The following is a 22,474-nucleotide window of genomic DNA, read 5'->3' as shown; positions in this document are numbered from 1 at the left end:
CACATCATATATATATATATATATATTTTTTTTTTATGAAATAAATTTTTATTTGTCAACATTTACAACTATCATCATCAGCATCTAGTCTTGAGCTCATTTGTTTACAAACAAAGCAAAGCTGTGTTGAGTTTGGTAGAATTGGACCATCTCTCTGCGAAACAAGTCAAGAAAAATCCAAACAGCAAAACGATTAAATTAACCGATAAAATAGAGAAGATTCAAGCGTTTCTTCATCATCTTATCTAAAAGACCATCAGCGGGAAATCTTGCGAGAAAAATGAAGTGAATTTAACCATGAGGCTGGATTGAAGGGTGGTTTCTTGATGCTCTTAATTAATAATTATTATTGCTGTTACTTTTAATAATATTTCGTCGGAGAAAAAACTTTTAAGTGCTAATACCATAGTTCTCTATATAAACATTAAGTTTTATGAGCGAACATTTGTGACACATAACATGTTCGGGGGTAACCTTCGTAGAAATATAATATCCTTTAGCCGCATCCGCTATCTACATTTTCGTAAATTATCCAATGCTGTTAAAAGTCCATTCACAGCTAGTGACAATGATGTTGGTAATATCGATCCCAATGAAGGAGCCAATGATGATCTTTACGGTATAGAAAGTGACAAAGATGCGGTGTGTTTCGAAGAAAAACCCATTTGTTTAGAAAAATTCAGTCATTTTTTCGAAAAGAAAAAAGAAGTCGATGAAGTTGTAAGAACCACCTCTTTCGGGGCTATTCGGTTAGATTCGTGGAACCAAGGGGTGTCTTACAAATCGGATAACTTCCCAGATCTCCCAAGGTCTAGACGCAAAAAGTTAATCAGGAAAAAATGCCTAGAAGCAGTTGATTATCCGCCAAAATCACAACTTAAATCAGTCAATGAAGAACTCGCATTGTCAACAACGAATAAACATGACGCTGATAAATATAATATTCCTGTCAGTACCAGTTATATTGATGATGCATATTTTGGTTCTGCATTAAAGGAAGATCCGAAGTACTCTTTAAATACTGACAACATTCATATAAACCACCAACAAAATCATCATGGTTTAGAGCTCGATATGGGAAACTCTGGTGGTGCTAACAACAGTGCTTGTGCAAATGAGCGATATTCGTCCTCGAAAAATGGTGATATTTCGGAAAATGATGTGAATAATGGTTTAGGTGATGAAAATGTCAGTTATATTGATAATGCATACTTTGGTACTTCATTGTACGAAGACAATAAAACTTCTAATGATCAGCGTGAACAGCAAAACTTACAAATTGATGAAAAACCTAGGCCCATAAAGCAAGAATTCACCATGAATACCGAGATACCAAATGATGTTAAAGAGAGTAAAAATAGCAAGATACATTATATTTATGATTTTGTTCAAGAATCCAGTTTAAAGAGAGTCGAAAGCGTCGCACATTCTGACTCATTTTTATCTGAAATAGACAAACAGTATTTTGGTAAATTTGTGAAAGAAAGTAGCTACGCTGAAGAGAAGTTCTTCGAGAAAAATGAAGAAATTAGTAGTAGTGAGGATATACTGGACCGATATTCTGTTAAACATAATATCAATAATTCTCCTGAGGTTACTAAGGTTATTGACGATGTTAAGGCAGATATCATAACATGGAGTGAACCAGATATCCTTGTAGGAATTGATGAAGATGAAGCGTCTAAGATTGAAAATAACACTGCAAGTGATCCAGTAACAGCTGAGGAGTTTGTTGCAAAATTGAGAAAAAAACATCTGAAAACTCAAGTGAATGAAAAAGGTTTGTTTGCCTAGTTGAAACATTTGTGTTTAAAATAAAAGAAAACGTAGGGAAATTTTTTACAACCTACCTATAATTCCTAGTCACATCCACTTGGCAATGTAAAAATCAAAATCCCTGTTTTACTTTTTCATGTTATTTATTTAATGGCAAAGAATTCAGCATTAAAAATTTGCAAAAAAATGTTCAGAGAAGCAGGGCTGTCTTAAGAGCATCACAGGCTTTGGACCAAGTGATTTTTCTTAAGCCGTACCTGGGTGCTTGCCTACAAATTTACACGCTTTTTCTCAAAAATTTCAACTAGATCTCATTTTTGTGAAGTTCCTTTTCCCTCAGTTCCATGCATTAAGACGGCACTGTCGAAAAGATGTGACTGGGATAACTGTTGATTATTCTTTATTTTATCCTGCTTCAATATGATCAGCATGGATTTCTTCACCATTTGAGTTGGTTAAGTAAGCTAAGCTAATTTTGGTGCTAGCGTTGTAAGCTAATTTTGGTGCTAATCATAATGAATCAGATAACTTTTACTTGAGCAGTAATCAATTAATGAATTTATTTGATTATTTATTTAATTGCCCCTCCCCAGCATCAAAAGTGAAGTCGACTGATCTAATGCATATATGTATAGATGAACTAACATCATCATCATTGTACCCCCCCCCAGCAATAATGACCGTGCCCCCCCCCCAGACTTCCAAGTCCGTCTCCGCCTATGGGGGGGGGGTGGCACAATGATGATGATGATGATGTCAATTCGTGTATACATATATACATTAGATCAGCCAATTACACCTTTGATGCTGCCCCCCCCCCATATCTCCGTCCATGGTTTCACTGTACTTTCATAATATGAATTTGTGTTGCTATGTAGTGGTTTGAAAATCATCCCTGGTTTGAAAAGGATGATTTTGAATCTTGGGAAGTAGGCATAGAAGTATAGTTATTCGAAATTGGTTGTAGTATGATATTCTTCCCAGTTCAATTAGTGCTCATATACATAAAATGAACATGGTACGGTTGAAATGAATCGATCATTTTTTTAAATGTTGCAATCACTTATAAAGTGTATGAATAGTTACTTTGGGATAATATAGTTGGCATGAGCATAACTTTATCCTGTAAGGATTTTTTTTTTAATGTAATATTTTAATTATTTTTTTTACTGCATTAATTTTTTTTTTAGGGGAACTCATTTTGTCGACAGAAAATATTCAAGATAGCAAAGGTTATCGTATTCTGAAGAACCAAGTTCCCGATCTGTCTGATCTCACTAGAGATGAACTCCTCCTTCTTTTGAAGAATAATGTTTTGTATTCCAACGGTGAGCAGTTTATAAGCTTTTATTTCCATCAATCAAGGAAGTTTTTCTAAAGAATAAATTTTATTGCTATGCTCATGGTACATCCCGAATGAATGAATGAATGCCAGCACACTGCCGCCAGACTTTTCCTGTTGCTGAGATCTCAGCCCAGCATTGTGGCATAGTCTGGAACATTACTGTCCACCGGAGTGAGTCATTTAACCCCCACATCCTGCAGCAGGGTCCCTAAACTGGGATCTTTGGTGGCCACCCTGGCCCTTCATAGTTAATTTATCATGTGAAAACAAAATATAAGAATCGTCCCCCACCACCCAGGCTGAATCCCTGTCAGCCCCACCATTGCGGGTGCCATGGTTTTGTGAATACTAAGCTGCAATTAGATCCTTGGTAAGTCAGGGGCAAGCAAGTGTTTTTGCATCCTCTGTATGGCTCCAACATCCTTAAACTGGGCCCATGGTCCATAGGATAGGTTCTTTGGTGGGGGGTCCCCTCCATAGTGTGAAAAAGTTTTAAAATAAATAAAATTCATCCCGGGCCTCAAGACTGAAGCTCTGTTTATCTGAACACTGGTTGTAAGCAATTTTCCAAATTTACAGTTATTGATATATAACAGGGATCATCAATGTCTCTCTGTTTGAGGGCCAGCATAATGGTGAGCTGCAGTGTCGCAGGCCGCACCAGGGATGACAAAACTCTGGTATATAAGCCGCATGCACAAGGGAAGAGAACTTCAGCATATAAGCTGCACCCAGTATGATTGCTTGCTATGGCATCGGAGGCCACAAACTTTTTAATGGGATTTATCAACTAATTAAAAAAACTGTTAATTCAATTAAATACTATTTTAAATAATTATTAATAAATTATTAACTGAACTCTTCATTTTTTGGAAACAAGTATTTGTATGTTCTCTCATAGACAGTGAAATCAGCGCAGAAGGAAACTGTTTGTTGATCACTGGACTGTCAAGTCTTTACTGGATGAAATTTTTTTTTAGAGTTTTTGTGAAAGTCGGGAGATCCATTCCACGAGTCCACAAAACTGAACTAGGAAAAATTTTTGGGGTTAACGCATCTGATTTTTTTTCCAAGTTTCTCACAATTCATTAGATTCTGCAAAGACAGTAGAACCTTTAGGCTTATGTGCTGTCCTAGAAAAATTTCAACTGATGCCTGGATTTTGGACTTTGCTTTCTCCATGATTGCAAAACTTTTCCCAAGCACTTCCCAATAGAAATGTGGTGTTGGCTTATTTATTTATTTTTTTCCGATTTTTCAAACGTGTTGAACTTCATCTTCTCCTGAGGTTTTTAGTCCTTGAGTTTATGTCAGTTGTTCGCAGCTTGGCCAAATAATTTTTGCGTGCCTAGCATATTTATTCAGTTTTGTTGACTACCAATTCTTACTGAATGACTAAGGTAGATGTATTTTCTCAGAGTATACCGAGTCTATTAACTTTTATAAGCTTCACTACAATTTCTTAGTTTTCAAGAAAACTTTTTCTTTTTTATTTTTCTTTTCTTTCAGCAAATTATGAATGTTAATACTTTAACTACAGGGTAGAATGTTGCTTCATAAAATGATTAGAGTTTATCAAACAAAAAATAATTTTATATTTTGAAATTCGTTTTTCTGAATTTCGTGCAATGCTTTTCTAGTTTGCTTCTTTTTAGCTAAATACTTGACTGAATATTTTTACCAATATACGACAGCACATTAGTTGTTTATTTTTATGGAAAAACTTACTTCAAAGGAAAATTTTTGGAAGAAATTTTGCTTGTCGAGATTACCATCACTGATCTCTGATGATTGTGCAAGAACATTTGCTACTGTTACTCTCATAACTCCCACAGTAGGTTTGTGAAATCGATCATGTGACCTGTATGTTTAAAGAGGGTTTGTGTGTTGCAAATACAAATAGTTTTTGTCAAATCACTATTAATTTTTTTTTTACATTAACCACAATTTAGTCTATCGAAACTAATATAAAAAATATAGTTTTTCATATTGTCGTGGGCTGCACAAAATCACCTTGCAGGTCAGTTGTTGGCAGTGCCGTCTTAATGTATGGGCCCACCCGGGCACCTCCAGAGAAAAGGGGCCTCACAAAAATGAAATGTGGTTGGAATTTCTGAGAATTCACCACGTAGGGCCTCAGAAGAATCATTTGGCCCGGGGGCCCATGATGCTCTTAAGACGGCCCTGGTTGTTGGCCACCCCTGACATATAGTATCCATTTATCTTACTTCATCAATGAATCCCCTATACTCTATGTTTTTATGACTGTGGTCTACAAGGTGTTTCTAACACGGAAAATTTTAGCTGTTCTTGATTAATTTTTGGGTGCTGATTCTAGATCTGATCTTTAAAAAAGGGCCATTACGTCTAGTTTTTTTGTCATATGGTATTTAATATTGAATATCTTTCAAAATTTACATATTTAGGCTATACGTATTAAATGATACAAGATAATCATATTTCTACTTTTTGCCATCCAAAACTATTGGAAGATGAACACACACTTTATATTTATGTACAACCCTTTAGTCCAAAAATGGAGCAAAGTCAGTGTTGCAGATGCATTAATGTTATAAATGAGTTTTGCTATGTTTTGCTGCAGCCACTTCACATTAAATTGGGGCTGGTCATAGAGCCAAGACAATTCCCTGCATAGCAATCATTGACATCTGTAATGAAGGTGTGTTTTTTAGGGAACCACAAAGAGAAAAATTGCCCACAGTTTATTCAAGGTCTGTTCTCTCCATTCGTACAAACATTTTGGATATCGAATGTCTCCAAAAATACATTTTTTCTCCTGATAACCTGGTGAAGAACAAGGACAAAGGTTCCACCAAAGGCATTCTACAGAGGAGGCAGGTGGGACCTTTCAATGATGAGCGATTACGATTGGTTTTTGCAGAAAGACAACATGATGCAAAAAAAAAGAAAAAATGAATTATCTTTATAAAATACTGGAAAAATGCCTGTAGTTTTTTTTTTTTTTTTTGCTGGTCAGTGTATGAAGAAAACAAAAATTTTTCTTTGTTATTCCATGTATAACAATGTATGAATGTGATAAAATAAATATCGTAATGAATGTATTATAATTTGTTATTAAGAATATGCAAATCATCTCCATTTTCAAGGTGTGTATAAGTTTTTTCATAGTGTATATGTATTTCAAAAAATTTCCATCATGCACACTGAAAAAACTATATGTAATGGAGAATTTTTACATTCATATTTGGATTCAGCACCCCAAAATTAGTCTGGAAAAACTTACTTCACTTTTGTGTTATAGAAAAAAAGTTAATTGTTGATCAGTGTTTTTAGACATATTTAGTGCAGATATATGTCAGCACCTGGAGTTCTGACAACCCATAAAACTGACTCTTTCTCAGAGTCAACTACTTGGTTCTCCGCCAAGGTGACTGGTTGACTGGCATATCGATAAGATGAAATTAAATTGAAAGCCAAGGTAACTGTGAACCTATATCTTTAGCTTTAGGGGAATTGGATTTAACATTGAAGCGATAATAACACAGGACTATAGACAGTTGATAGATGTTTTGACTTATAATGGTGGCCTCCGCTCTAGAAACATCCAACCCTTCAGAGCGAACTGTTATGGATTCCTCTCTCAGAGATTGGGCAGTGGTTAACCACACACATTGCAGGCGATTCACCTTTTCGCTAAACATGCTAGTCAGTAATTACAAACAGGTTCCTGTAACCCACAGACTTCCCAGCATAATGTATCCCAAGTTCCAGTATGCTTAAATAAATACTTAATTTATTTTTTGCATTAATTCTGAATTTTCTTCAGTTCTGGAATTTTTTTCTCTTCCTTTAATTCTGAATTTTCTTCAGTTCTGGAATTTTTTTCTCTTCCTTTAATTCTGAATTTTCATTGGTGCTAGAATAATTTCTCTCAAATATTTTTAAGTGAAGTTAGTCTACAATTTTCAGTAATTTCGGGCATTGTTTCTCATTTGTTTAAAATTATCATCGGTGCTGAATTTTCATCAATTTTTGAGTTAACTTTTAATTGTATGTTTAAATTTTTTTTGTATGGATATTTCTCTGTATTCCTATAAATTCTGAAATAATTGATGCTGTTTCCCCTTCCCAAAATAAATAAAATCAGGCTAAAGGGAGGTATCCTAGAGTCATATGTATTTTTGATGCCCAAGAATTATTGAGACACACCCAGCCCTTCTATTGTTAATTGCCTAGCGTCTGGTAAGGGCAAGCTGTGTCCAGGTGATGAAATTGATAACCTTGTTCCCATTGTTCCATTCCACGTTCATTGGCATAAAATTAACTCTTAATTGGACCTGGCCCATTGCTTGGTTGTCTATTGCATATGTTTCCAGTCTGTGTTCCTTGGAACCCTGAAGTTCCGTGAGACTTCTGTTGGGTAGGCCATACACTCTTACCCTTGTGTTCTAGAAACATGACTCTCACATCATGCAGCAGAGCTCCTAAGCTGGGATCTTGTGGGGGGGGGGGGCTCAGACCAGACTTTTCATGTTTCCCTTGTGTATTGAATTAATAGCGTGGAAAAAAAATAATTCAAGAATTGTTCCAGGTCTCCAGGTTGAAAACCCTTGTAGGAGCCATCCATGTCTATGCTTGTATAAGTAACTATATATCATAGTCATTGTCAAAAATTTAAATTGGTCCCCCCCCCCCCAGGTTTAAAAACTTGTCAGATTTTTTTTACATGAAACACATAATAATTATCTATAAATAAATTGCGTCAAATTTCCTTGAAAAACATAAAGTTCAAACTCAAACAGCTTGTAAGTTCAAACAATTTAATAACTTTTTGCTCTGTCTCTTCCAGATGATCTACTTATTATTGACAAACCATATAATCTTGTGATACATGGTAAGTACAATTGTTTAACAGTATAGTTGATATGGTAACATTACAAGTTCTTCTAATGTATTCATTTCCTGAATTAACTTCCCTTTAAATTTTTTAACATCATTATGCACAGTTGAACCTCTTAAGTAGATATCATTGTGATTATAAAAGCACAACATCCACTTATTTATTCATGCAAATGCAGTTGAACTGCTTTATTAAATTTGCTTACTAAGTATTTGATTACAAAATTTTATTAATACCACATTCTCCCACATAAGCCGACATACTGAGAAACATCAAGGGAGATCATCATGCCTGGGAATTCTAATCACAGATTCTGGAATATTCTAAAATATCTTTATTATAGAAATCCATTGAATTAGCTGAATGCATACTATGATCCTTATTAAACCTTACTTTTCCCAGCATGGCAGGAATGAATCAGATTAAAAAAGTCAACATTAAAAAATCTGGTGTCCCTCAACTTGTGACATGTTTTTCGGTGGTATAGACTTCTACTGTAGCATGACACGAATTGATGAGGCATCACATTATGCATAACTATCACATTTATTAACAGAAATACAACATTAAAATGAAAACATGACATCCTCACGAGTAAAATCACAAACGAACACAATCATGTGTGTTCACCACACACACGACAGCCATCATTCAAAATCACACTATTTCCTTTTTTCCACCTTCTGGACGAAAGTTTGCACATGCACACCCAGTCAAAAGCTTGTTTTTAATTAATATTCAAACCAGAATCAAATTCTTGTCCCCCACCCCCATCCCCAGCTCCAAAGGCTTTTGGTAGGATTACAAATGGTCCCAGCCGGGTTCTAATAATCTTCGGGCTTTTACCGTATTATCGCAATATGTGTGTGTATATTTATATATATACATATATATATATATACACACACACATATTGCGATAATACGGTAAAAGCCCGAAGATTATTAGAATATATATATATATACACACACACACATATTGCGATAATACGGTAAAAGCCCGAAGATTATTAGAACCCGGCTGGGACCATTTGTAATCCTACCAAAAGCCTTTGGAGCTGGGGATGGGGGAACAAGAATTTGATTCTGGTTTGAATATTAATTAAAAACAAGCTTTTGACTGGGTACAAGTCTAAAATGAAAACGTTTCCAAGAGTATTTCTGGCTTTTACCAACTCATCTTGGTGAAACCTAGGTTTCTCCAAGGCGAGTTGGTAACCTAGTTTGAATGGTTAGGTTGAAATCTGGTTTTTATCGGTAAAATCCATGTTCAACCAGTCTTCTGGCTTTTACCGTAACATACATATATATTGAATTGACAATATTTTAGATTTTTCAACTTTTGCCTCTAGTTTTCTTCTTCTTCAAAAAAATTATATAATAGCTTCTTAGATTAGACTGAACTGGGACCGTAACTGTATTGGGGCAATGTCAGGAAGTGGTGGGGGGGGGGAGAGCAAGCTTCAAGGGTTCTTCCTGGTTTGCCAAACAGGTGAAGAAAGATTTATATCTGTATTCCTCAAATATCAATCTTTTCCATTGCCCCAGGAGGCAACGATACAGCCCTGAACTGAACAACATATTACAGATTTGCATTTGGTTCATGCTGCTTAATGTAATCACAGTGGGACTCCGATAATAATAACCGATTGACAATATCAAAAAAATTATCCTGGTTGTAAGCATGTTGACCATATATCCTGTTTGATTGAATGGGACAATTCCATTTTTCTTTCTCACATAACAGGTTTCAAAAATGTTAAATCGTGCCTTTTTTTTCCAAACAGGATTGTTTTTTGTTTTTTTTTCTATTTATAAATCGTGAGTTAGAATAGAATTGTCTAAGACAGTATTTCTCAAAGTCTACATTGCGAGGAGCTGGAGATATCGATTTGTGTGTGCACCCATTTATGCTTTGAAGTGGCTCTTTTATTAGTGAAAATATCTAATAAACTATTCTGGGGAGCCGCAGATGAATCATGAATTGGGTAAAGGAGCCGCATATGACTTTGAATTGAGATCCACTGGTCTAATGCGCATTACAAATTATTATACTTTTCATAATGTATGGTATGTTCCATTGATTCCCTTATGGAAGCCTTCTGGCCAAGAAACTGTGAAAGAGCGTTTGGACAAAACAAAATGACCATGAACCGAGGAGAGGACCTTTTTTTTTACATTACACATGCCTTCACTGTGGGAAAGTCATTACAAAAGAAGCACTACATGGATCATAGCAGATATTACAACTCGATTAGGACATTATGAGCTGAGTACGGAAATTTTTGCCAATAAGGGAGCCTTCTTGCCTCCTACATAGTCTGGCTACATTTCAGGCCTTATTAGGGTCCTTGAGAGCTATACTACATGCCTCCTACATTTTGGGAAAAAGCCTGGTTCAACTTTAGCTTCAAAATATGGAAAAAGAAAAAAAACTTTGAATGAAAAAATTGATAACATAAGCCGAAGTCTTATATATTACCAGAGGAATAAATAAATTTTTTTCCTCTGGTTATGATATCGGTCCAAATGCTATAATATTGGCCCATTCTCTACTTAATGAAAGTGACAACATTATCTGTGATTTTAATAAGCAGCATCTACTTTATAACCAAAAAATAAGCTTCCCACTTTAATCAAAAGATCCTTGTCCAGTCACTTCAAAAAACATTGTGTTTGAGAATAAAAAGACCAATTTATGATGGAAATTCAGTTTACTACAGTAGTAGTATCAATTATTTTTTATTTTATTGAGCACAGATTAAAAAAAATTTCATTTAGTTAGTAAATTGCTGCAGTAATGACATTTTAATGTATATTCATTTTTTTCAGCATTGTTTTACTGTCTTGCTTCAAATATTTTCTCTTTTTATTGATGCATTTGAGATTTCATCCTTTTCTCTTATGTTTTAAGTTTCAGTTTTAATTTTTTTTACTTTTAGATGCGGAAAAAAACAAAGAACCATCGTTATCGAAGGTTTTAAATGAATTTGCACGAATGATGGACACCACGAGCTCTAACCCTAAATTATATACTGTTCATAGAATAGATAAAGAGACAACGGGCTGTTTTATTTTAGCAAGGTCAGCAAATTAATTCTTTACCTGTTCTTTTTAAATATCGAGAAAAATCAATTAAGAAATAAATATGATGATCAAAGTATTTTTGGCATTATTATTAGTTGTGATCAGGAGCATAGCAGGACCTACCCTTGGTGGGGACACGCATACATTTTTTTTATTATTGGAGAGAAAGCGTGTATACAAAGAATCTCTTCCAGAGAAATTTTGTTATGAACTAATAATATCATTTTAAATTAAAAAAAAAGTAGTCTGATAATTCAGTCATACACTAATCCAACCCATCCAGTAATCCAGTGTTTTTAGGCAGGCTCCCTGTGAGTGTAGAATGGAAAAACACATCACTACATGTCTGTGTGCACAAGTTTATACTATTTAAATGGGCTTTTTTTTATACTGCCTTCCAGTAATCTGGTGATTTTAGTAATCTGGCATACCTTAGTCAGGTATGAGCCAGATCAACGAGAGTCTTTTCTTCAATATTTTGATTTTGTAAAAAAAAAATTGTTATATAATTGTTGATTGTCTTGGGAGGGGGTGTCCCATGTTCTTCCCTGCATATGCCTCTGGTTGAGATAACTAAAAAATGTGTATGAAATTATGCTACATCTTTTCAATAATATAGTTAATGACTTCAATCTTCACAGTGCTAGTCAGCACGTGATATGATTGCTAATTGACGATGAAAAAATGAGCCAAAAAAATTTGCCATTTATATCAAAGGCACCAGACCAGATCAAAAGCTAATCAAAAGCACGAGAATGGCAATGCCAGGCTACCATCAAAAGCACACTAAATCTCACCAACAGTCACTCAAATAACTGACCAATGATATCTTCATATTCATTATGTCTAGTGCTTTTTGAATTTACAAATTGATAGTTATATTTGACTCATTCATATGATTAATGTCATTATGCCTATTTCAAAGAAATGAACATACAGCTGCATACATGAAAGCCTTATTTGCACAGCAGAAAATACTAAAAAAATATTGGATTATTACCACTCGGGTTCCAGATCCATTAGAAGGTATGTATGCATCTTTAATTCTTATATTTTCATTATAGTTATATTTTTTACTCTCTTATATACAGGGTGTCCTGCAAGTCCTAATATTTTCGATTTTGTGCAGGTGCTTTTCTCCCTCCCAACTTTGAGAACAATTACCCCTGCAGGAGAAAAACACTGGCTTTTTCTTGGTACAGCTTATGTGCTGTATGCATATTACTATACCACCCCCCCCCCCCAAAGTGAAAAGAAAAAAAGTAATATTTCAAACACTATTTCTCTCTCCTCCTTTTGTCAAAACATGAAAAATAGATGGCTTCATTCGTTGATTGACAGGTGGGGGGATATGGAAAATGTGCTTGAAGATGAAGCGAACAATATAACTACCTGGACTTGTCATTACCAAAATAAGAAGTCAAATATCTTGTAATATATTTTAAGGAGGCAAAATACCTTTTAATTGCCAAAATACAAATCATCAAGTTAAACAAGATATCTCATAATTCTTAAAATGCATCAAGCATTGAGTTAGGCAAGATATCTTGTAATTGCCATTAAGAAGGTTAAGGTGTGCATCTTCATCCAGGTGTTGTGCATTGTTCTTAAGTGGTTTGCTGAAATTTCCCATTAATCAGTACAAATGTAACATATGCTGAGATAGACATGGAAGTCTGGAGGGGTACGGTCATTATTGCTGGGGGGACACGATGATGATGATATCAATTCATCTATGCATATATGCATTAGATCAGCCGACTTCACCTTTGATGCTGGGGGCATTGCCCCCCCCCCCCTCCGTATATCCGCCCGTGAAATGTAATGAAATATTGCTTGCAAGTCAAGTGATGCATAGCAGATGAACATCAGACTTGGAATGACCATCCATCGATCATCATATCAAAGAGACGAGGCATATTTCTTGGATTTTGTGTAGCAAAAGTTGTGACGCTGTGATCACAACCAATTCACTTGGTGGAAAAAAAAAACAAAATTTTCATTATTTATTTTTATCAACTCATGGTCAAAGCAAATAAGCATATGCAGACATACCTTTATAATGATTGTTTACATGCTGAATGCAAGTTCTTCTCTTAAACAAGAACCAAATCCTATTGGCTGAAAACAACATTACTGTATTAATTTTTTTTAAATTATTTTTATAGGCATTATTGATATACCTATATCGGAAGGCACTATAGGCACCAAAAGAAGGGTGAGTTATGCCTATGTTATGCTCATTATTTAAAACAATTGCTCATATTTAATTAATTCATGAAGTTATTTTTGAGAGAGAATTTTTCTTTTTATTCTTAATTGAAAGTTTTTATTGTTTAATTTATAATCAGTGGTAGATACAGATATATATATCTTTAAGAGAAAACTCTTAGCTACTCCAAAAAAGTAGCCAGGAAAAACAAGCTGTGTAAAAATAGTCAAACTTGGTTAATTCGAAGTCCAAAGTCACTGGAAAAATGTTCGAATTTAACAAAATTTGACTCATCCAATTAATCTATCCTGGCTCCGTAAAATGACTGCAATTTACAATTTAAGCATCAACGTTCACATAGGATAGTTATCAATTACTTAAATTTTATCATCAGTTACAAAACTGTTTCCCAAATTCTAATAATTGATAATTATAATAATTTATCTTAGCTTCTACACTGTTTTAGAATTAGCATCACTGTGCAGGGTTTCTTAAACATGCTCAAAGCCTGATTTACGGAAACCGTTCATGATTGTACAGAAACAAGTCTAATTGAAAGCATGTTTCTATAGCCAATGGTTTTAAGAGTTATTTGAGGTGATACAGACTTAAGTTTTCACCATGTATGTTAAAGTGATTAACTTCTATAGCAGTGTATGAAGTGTTTAAAAGTGTATAGCAATAATAATGTTTCGTGAAAATTTTTCTCTTATATTAATTCTTTTTAGAAAAATAAGATGTATAAATAAATGCATGTGTTTAATTAAATTTGATAGATGGTGCTAAGTCCAGAAATTCCAAAAGATTTGCCTTATAGATCACACAGCAAGAAAGGAAAAACAGCCATCACACATTATAGAGTGATATCTGTATCGGGCAGTGCAGCTTTAGTTGAAGTTGTTCCCGAAACTGGTAATAATTTTTAATTTTGTTCTCATGATCAGATTTGTAATATTAGAATTTGTTTCATTGACCCCCCCCCCACCTCACACACACACACACACACACTCCATTTTCTTTCTATTATATGATGGGTGCGGTAGCCCACACACAGGCTGATAAGATACTAGCCTGAAGTACCAAAGCATGTTTAGACGTGTCGCGAGTTCGACACCCGGTTTGTCCTTGTCAGAAACTTTCCTGACACAGGGGTAAAATAGAGATGGTGACATGAGACATGACCACGGAAAAAGATTGCTACCGCAGGGAGTCCCATATCGAGGGGTTAACATTCCAAAAACTCTCTGTAAGTATAAATAAGTCTGCCATTCAGAATCGGCTAGAAATTGTAGGTCCCTGTCTAATCAGCCTTTGTGTGCAGAAAATGACAGTGGTGAAACAAAATAATCAAATGATCTATTCTATGATCTGTGTAAAGAAGTTGTGCGCAAACACCATCCGGAATCACACCATCCAAACACCACTACACGGTGTTGTTGCATCACGCACTCTTAAAGTGATTCCAAACTTGGCAAGTATGATGTCACAATTCTGACAACATAAATATGTTAGGGACCACACATACACTCAGAACACACATTCTGCCATGTACCGATTCATTAGAAATTTTGCAAAGGAATTATGAGGTGCATGCATTATTATTACGAGGTGCGGTTAAGTAGTAATAGCAAGCATGCAGTCCATGCGGAATTTCTAACAAACTGGTTTATGCCGGAATGTGTGGTCTGAGTGTATGTTGTCAGAATTGCAACTTCATGCTTGCTGAGTTCAGGATTGCTTTAAAAGTGTGTGATGTAGCAATTCCCTCTAGCGACTCCGTTAGGCATTTGTACATGCACTTATGTTCCAATGTGATTTCGGATTGTTATAATATGCCTCTGAATTGCCCTTTCAGTTTAGCTGTTTTTCTGAATCACCCTTTACAGTAACATTAATCATTATACAGTAGGTTTTGCTAACATGGTCTTTTTTGGATACTTTTCTATTGTTTCTAAAATAATCAAATAATCAGAGTTTTCAATTACCCTATTCACTGCAAATTATCATTGCAATCAATCATACTATACCAGAAATAAGAAAACAAATAGATAAATATCAATGTAATTTTTTTGTTATTTATATACATATATATTATATTATTTTGTTTTCATTTTATTTGCAGGATTAAAACATCAAATCAGAGTTCATTTTGGATTTGGATTGGGCTGCCCCATACTCGGAGATCACAAATATTCTCATTTGGATAAACTTGCTCCTCAGGTAAATCATTCTCAAGTTTTCACACATCCAAATGTAATTTATTGGTTCAGTAGTCGGGCTTCTAAGTGATATAAATATAAACTGTAATAAACACATTATTTTACCTTGTCAGGACTCACAAGTATGCTTAATTATGAAAACTGTAGTTTGCCTTCTTACTGTTATAGATTTGATACCATTTGTAATAGAAACATTTTTTTTGCATGCTTAAGGTAAATATTCATACTACCATGTTATTTATGTCAAACAAGCACAATTCAAACTAAGGGAAGCAAGAATATGCACACACACACACATAAACAAAATATTTATACAGTTACATAGTTATTCTACAAGCCACGCAGACCTAATTCCCCCATCCACAGGTGTGGTCCCCATAGTTACGTCTTAATTTAAAACAATACCTATTTGCTAATAAAACATTTTTGACCCTAGTCATGGTCCTAAATGTCTACTTTTCCTAAGACTCCTTTCAAGTTGCATGTCTTGATTGCAAATGAAGCAACAAAAATGAGACTTCATACATATTGTCATTATAGATAACCATATTTTTCCACTTTTCATTATTGAAGACAGCAGTTTATGCAAAACAAGTTTGAATAGGCTAAGTAATCCCTATTTCCATCACTACACCTTTTTCTAATTAGCCAATAATATTGCCTTCGTGCAACCTTACATTATTTATTTACAACAACTCTAACACGCCACGCCTCTACCGATCGCGCTATCGTAACAGTAATAATACTGTTCTAAACAACTCTACCAAGCACGCAATACACTTGTGTATTGGAAAGATATAGATAGAAATGATAATAATAAAAAATAGTAGGGAAAGCACTTTGTATACATAGCCTGGCCGAAATCTTCTATAGTGAAAGCAAATCTTGCATAGGCAGAGCATACAAGTTCTGATGCGCAGACTGTTCCATATTTGAAGGTTTTCAACAACTGGCTGATGCAAGGATGAATTTAGAATCGAGCCCATGTCCTCTCACTAGGGTGCTCATGCAGCAAGTGAGAGGACATTCATTCTCCCAAAAGGGCAGTTGAATTTCCTTTCTTTCTGAATTCATCGTTGCATCAGCCAGCTGTTGAAAACCTTCTTATGGATAACAGAGAGTGACGTCATCCTTGTTCCATATTCTTACAGCAATGCGTTTGTAATCGTGGAAAAAGCAATCTCTTCTGGCTGTTGGTGTTCTTATTTGGAAGTGATGGCCACATAGGTTGGCTCATCTGTCCATGATCTCGAAGAAAGGTTCTCCCAATGTAAGGTTTCCGCTAGAGAATTCCGGTCCGCCCGTTCTCGGGAAGTTTGCGATTTTCCGTTTCCGAAATCCCGAGAAAAATTCCTAGGAAATCTGGCAAATTACTGTTCGGACACATTAATACTGAAAATGAAATATAAAAGATTAAAAAAATCAATGGAAATATTTGTTTAAAATTTTATTAATTTTCTTTACCTATAGCATAGCATTGCTTGGAAAATAGATATGGGGCTGGAGAAAGAATAGATTGAAAAAGAAAATGTGGAGGGGAGGGGGGGCTTCCATTTTGTGTAACTGTACCAGAGCAACCCTGGCCTACTACGAAATCCTATACTGTTTTGGGGAAGTGGGAACACGAGAGATGAACGAAGGAGATACCTGAAAAAAAAGGATGTGGTGTTATATGATTCTGGGCCTGTTGTGATTTCTAAATGTGTTGTAGTGTGTTAATAGTTATCCCTATTATTTTATGTATGGGGTCCGTCCATTTCTGAAAAAGACTGAAGCTCTCTGCTATTCTAAAGTCAAACATACATAATATTTAATATATTTTCCTCACTCATCAGCACGTCTTAGTTTACCTTTTTTTACTTTCAAGTGGCATGACCACTGACCATGATCCGCCTTTAAAAAACTATGATGTACAAGAGGGGGGAAAATCAGTTTATGCAGCTGACACTACAAGTTTCAAATGTTTAGACGTAGTTTAAAACTCAGACTTCTTGAATGCTTATTATGTGTTAGTGGGTATGAATTATTATATTTATATCAGTAATGATTAAGTGTGATGTGTAAGCATGTGATCAGCATAATTGGAATGAAGCCATCCTAATGCTGCATATGCAAGTTGGAATTCAAACTATACAAAAGGAAAGGCTTTTTTTTTTTTTTTCCTTTGTTAACTGTAGGAAAATGCAAGAAAATAAAATTTTATGCTGCCTAAATTTAATTTAATCTGCAACAAGAAAAACAGGAAATCCTATAAGTTTTTCGGATCCTGGCCAAACTGCAATGGAATTTAGGACCTGGTGCCAGGGCCACCAGGAGAGTCGAGCACACAAGCACGAGTGCCAATTCACCCTTTAACACAAAGATTTGTACACCTTCCACATTTAACTGCATGGATCATTAATACTATAGTAATTAGAGCCCAGAAGTTTAGGCACTAAAAATGGGCGAAATCGGCGGGCAAAAGGCACTTAAAATACCTAAAATAGACCCTAAAAAAAGGCATTTATAATTTTTGGAAGATATGAAATATAACTGGAAACTAAAAGGTTTTAAAAAGGCCCAAAAACTAGGTGAAAAATTGGTTGCATTTAACCCATCTACCATTTTAATTGTGGTTTATAATAACGGCATTATTATCCAAGTTAAATTGATTTCAAACCCAAAATAAAGGTCAACTTCAAGGCCACCATTACCAGACGTGAAGCCTGAAGAGAAAATAATCTGTGGGTGCCTTCGAGTTGCGAATAATTTTCTTTTATTTGATGTGTATTATTTAGAACAATCACTAAGTTTCTTTAGTTGATACATAGCTACCTTGTGTGTTCTATTGTAGTGAAAAAATTAACTTTTTTAAATATTCCCTCATACGTATGAGGGACTCCTCCAAGAATGGGCCCTGTGTGGCTGTATTTGTCTCATACCACTGAGGGTGACTCTGGTCAATTTAATGAAATACCAAAAAATAAATAAATAGCTATGGTTGTTGCAGTACATTTGTGGTGTAACAAAAATCAAAACAAAATGGGGGGGGGGGGCCCAGAGCCCTGTTTTCTACCTTGTCTTGTGTGAGTCATGACGTCAACTGATGGCCTTTTGGGACAATCATTGGCCAACTATACACATGCAATGCCTGAGCGAGACATATAGCGTGAAGTATGAGGAGAAACAAATTTCTAATTTTCCTCTGCTTTTCTAAAAGTGGGCTGCATTCATCGGAAACAAAATTATTCTTGTCTAACATCATCCGGTCAAAGCAAAGTTAATGCATAAGCAACACCAAGTTCCCTATCTCTCAGACTATGTATTCTCCTTTAAATGGGGCTGGGAGGACTAGGGGGGGGGGGGGACTTTCAGATGATACATTGATACTGAGAGTTGGAAACATTTTTTAAAAAATCATTTCTTTTGTTCTCAATGTTCAAAATATCCAAGTTCGCATATTATGGCCTCTGAAATGCACCAATAAACTAAAAACTATGTAAAAATAGGCATTTATGGGGGCAGAAAGTTCAAAAAAGCTTGAAAATAGGCATTTATGGCATTTTGCCTGAACTTCCAGGCTCTAATAGTAATAATATATCATTAATCAATTATAAAACTTGGGACTCGTGTCGTGAAAACATAGTGTAATTGAAGTTGTGTAGCGCATAAATGAAATAATAAGTTAAAAAAGTAGAGAGTAAGCTAGGCCAATAAATGTCGTGTAAATGGAAGGAGTCATAAATGGGGGTTCCAGTGTAAATAAGTGATTTCGGGTAATTCTTGGGAAATTCGATTTCCCGTTCCCGATAGCTTCAAAATGTTGGGAATTTCGAAACCCTATCTCAATGGTAGATAAAACATTTGGCAGACTAGTTTGTAGCACATCTTCAGATCTGCAGCGATTCTAATCTATTCCAGAAAGTGCAAACCCAGAAATTCAAGCCTCTTGCAATCAGACCAGCCACTCATGCTAGCTCTTCGTTTGGTAAAGGACTTGTGTGGCTTTTCTCTTGGAGCTTATGTCCTTAACACTAGAACCACGGAGTGGGTCAATTTGACCCAAATCAAACTTCGTTTTCATTTATCTCAAAAACTTAAGTGCACATGGTAAAAAAATTTCGTGAGTTTTCACGATGTCATATAAGTATTAATTCACGAAAATTTTATTCTCTTCACATTTCATTTTCCAGAGATATAAGCACTTATACCTAGAACCACGGTTTAGGTCATTTTGACCCAACATACTATTCTATGGAAAAAAAAGGTGTAGGATTTTCTCGGAAGTGGTTAACCCCTTTCTAAAATGTATTTCTAAAGAAGATAGTGAAGAATAAAGGTCTTTCAAGGTCAAGGCCAATTCCTTGTCCGAGGAGATTATCTTTTTTTTTTTTCAATGAAGGAATGGCAAGTAGAGCAAAATATTTCTTGATGAATACCTGATATTATGAGGGAACTCAAGAAAGGTTTTGGGAAAGTAAAAACTCAACTCTAGAAAAAATGTGTAGCTGAAATTTAATTTCTGTACACAAACGATGTCAATGAAAGGGAATAGAATTCTAGCTTGCAGTTGAGGTGGATACCAAATACATTTTGAATTGATTTTTAAATCTAGGTAAGGATGAGCATCCAACGAGTCTCTTTCTTTCAGAGCACATAGTCATCCAACTGATCAAACCATTTGAGAACAAGGACAGAAATCTCACTACTGGCAACTTTTTTCACTACACTGAAGCTAGCTGAAATGCAAAAGCCAAAAAAATACAAGCTTAGTAGGGACGGTGAAACAAAATCAGAGAGAAGTACCTGACACACTACAGTTGCACGAAACATCGCTACTGGAATATGTCATAATGAAAATTTATCAAGGAAAAATAGAAAAAAACTTTTTATCAGTCAGCACGCTTCATCTTACAGTCGATATCGACAGTAGCACAGGCCCAAAGTCATCCCCGAAAACTATTTTATACTAAAATTCAACAAAATTAGCCATAGATGTACCGATAAAATGACCGAAAAAATAATTGGTGAAGGTAGCCTCTGTCCACATTTTCTACAACATCCTGCTTCTCACTATAATAAGTTCCTGGATTTTGTACAGAACAGCAAAACTACTTTTCGAAAGCAGTTCCTCTAAAATGTTATTGAAGAGATGCATTCATCATACGTGGCACCCTTATGCAAGAAGCACGTTCGTGCGCTCTTGATCGCGTAATTTTGTTACCTATCAAAAGAAAGAAAAAACAAAGAAACGAGTCTGATTTTAGGTATTAGGTGTCATCAAAATGTAGAAACGAATCTGTTAATTTTTTGCATGGGTCTGCAGCTTCAACATGCGGTAAAGTACATAAATTACGAAAATAATTTGCTCCGAACTGCTCATCATAAATGATTAAACCATGTTTCTTTTGACAAGATCATATTAATTTCTCATAATTAATTTGACATGCTTGTTTTACTTTTTTTTTGTCATATTATGGAAATACCGAAAAAAAGTTTTTGTATTGAATGGTGTATTCTATACAAAATCTTATTTTTACTGAATTACATCATTTTTTAACTAATTTTAAAGCCTATTTCATATTCATAAACAAACATATTTTTCCATTATTGAATACACAGTTAAACAACGTTGAATGAGAGTAGGGAAAAACTCAGAAACCGAAAATAAATTCCTGTTTTCGTTACAGAACACGTTTTTTTTCAGTTTGGGTCAATTTGACCCAGTCTGCAGTTCTAGTGTTAATTTTGTAAGGGCTTCATACTTATGAACAGAACTGCAGAGCAGGATGAACATGCACACAGAATACATGATAACGCATGCACATCAGATTTGCGATATGCTGTATGTAGCATTTATAAAATTCCATTCGCTTTGCAAACTATGTCACGATAATGTTCAGTAAAATCCAGGATGCCACTCATTGCAATATCTCAATCCATGCATGTATCTAATTGCTGCAACGTTTCATTACCTAACTGATAATATTCAGGTTCAGTGCATCTGCCAAAATACATTGATCCACTTTTTGATATTTAAATAGGGAGTTTATACTCACAACTTCACTGGAAAAGTTGTTGGTATGTAATTTTCAGGTTCCTCTGTTTCTATTGGAGAGAATTTCATGTCTTCAGCAAATTGCAATAGAGGGATGGGTGAAGCAGCCTCAGTGATACTGTAAGTGAACAAAGTAAATAAGATCATGCCCAAAACCCACTGATCCTCTCCATTATCTGCATGATAATTTTATGTTCGTCTCTTCATCTTCTGTGAGGTTTTGAAAATTTTGCAACATTGTTAATCTCCTTCCCTGATATTCATTCAGTTATTTTATCCTTTGATGCAGAACTTGATTCATTTCCATGCTTATTTTCTCAGTAACATTTTTTATTATAAATAAAAAACCTAGTAGTAATGCTTAGTAAATGCTATCATTGAATCTATGCATCTTATTTTGTTATCTAGTCATGCGTCAGTGAAAATTTGTAATTCATAATCCATGTTTTTTAAATTAATTTGACTCAAATTTCTTTCAGAAACTTTCAGGAGACATCTTACAGAAATTGGATGTCAGGCAGAGCAAAGTGCGCTATATACCAATGCATATTCATGCACATAGCGTAACTATACCCCAAATTCTTGGCGGGAGAAATCTTTTCATCAGCGCACCTCTTCCAGACCACATGAAGAGAAACTTGAAGTCTCTAAAATTCAGGAAGAAATGATAGATTGTCTCTATTTTAGCACTGAAATAAATCTCAATATATTTTACATTATTTCGTTTGGTAATTTTTGTCGCACCATGGTCATTTTCTGCACACTACGGCTAATTAGACCGGGACCTACAATTTATTGCAGATTCCGAACAGCAGGCTTTTGATTTTATACTCAAGAGGTTGGTGCGCTATCCCCTCGATGGGGACTCTCTGCGGTAGCAATTTTTTCTGCAGTAATGTTGCCGTTTCTGTTGTATC

At 35.1% G+C, this 22,474-nt stretch overlaps 1 protein-coding gene across 1 annotated transcript; it reads left to right on the top strand.

The window, feature by feature from the left end:
- Nucleotides 1-102: 102 nt before the first annotated feature.
- On the top strand, nt 103-22,276 carry LOC149075709 (uncharacterized). Its single transcript, XM_089243212.1, has 9 exons — nt 103-1,780; nt 2,967-3,104; nt 7,953-7,997; nt 10,945-11,086; nt 12,015-12,115; nt 13,258-13,307; nt 14,078-14,213; nt 15,424-15,521; nt 22,037-22,276. The coding sequence occupies exons 1-9, from the start codon at nt 460-462 to the stop codon at nt 22,223-22,225; spliced, it is 2,220 nt and encodes a 739-aa protein (XP_089099338.1). The 5' UTR covers nt 103-459; the 3' UTR covers nt 22,226-22,276.
- Nucleotides 22,277-22,474: the final 198 nt, after the last annotated feature.

Source organism: Pholcus phalangioides, unplaced genomic scaffold (genome assembly GCF_987345545.1).
Source record: "Pholcus phalangioides strain wild (caught in Gottingen) unplaced genomic scaffold, Ppha-v1.0 ptg000015l_1, whole genome shotgun sequence".
In the NCBI taxonomy this organism is placed as follows: Eukaryota; Metazoa; Arthropoda; class Arachnida; order Araneae; family Pholcidae; genus Pholcus; species Pholcus phalangioides.
This window is presented reverse-complemented; position numbering and strand designations above follow the sequence as displayed.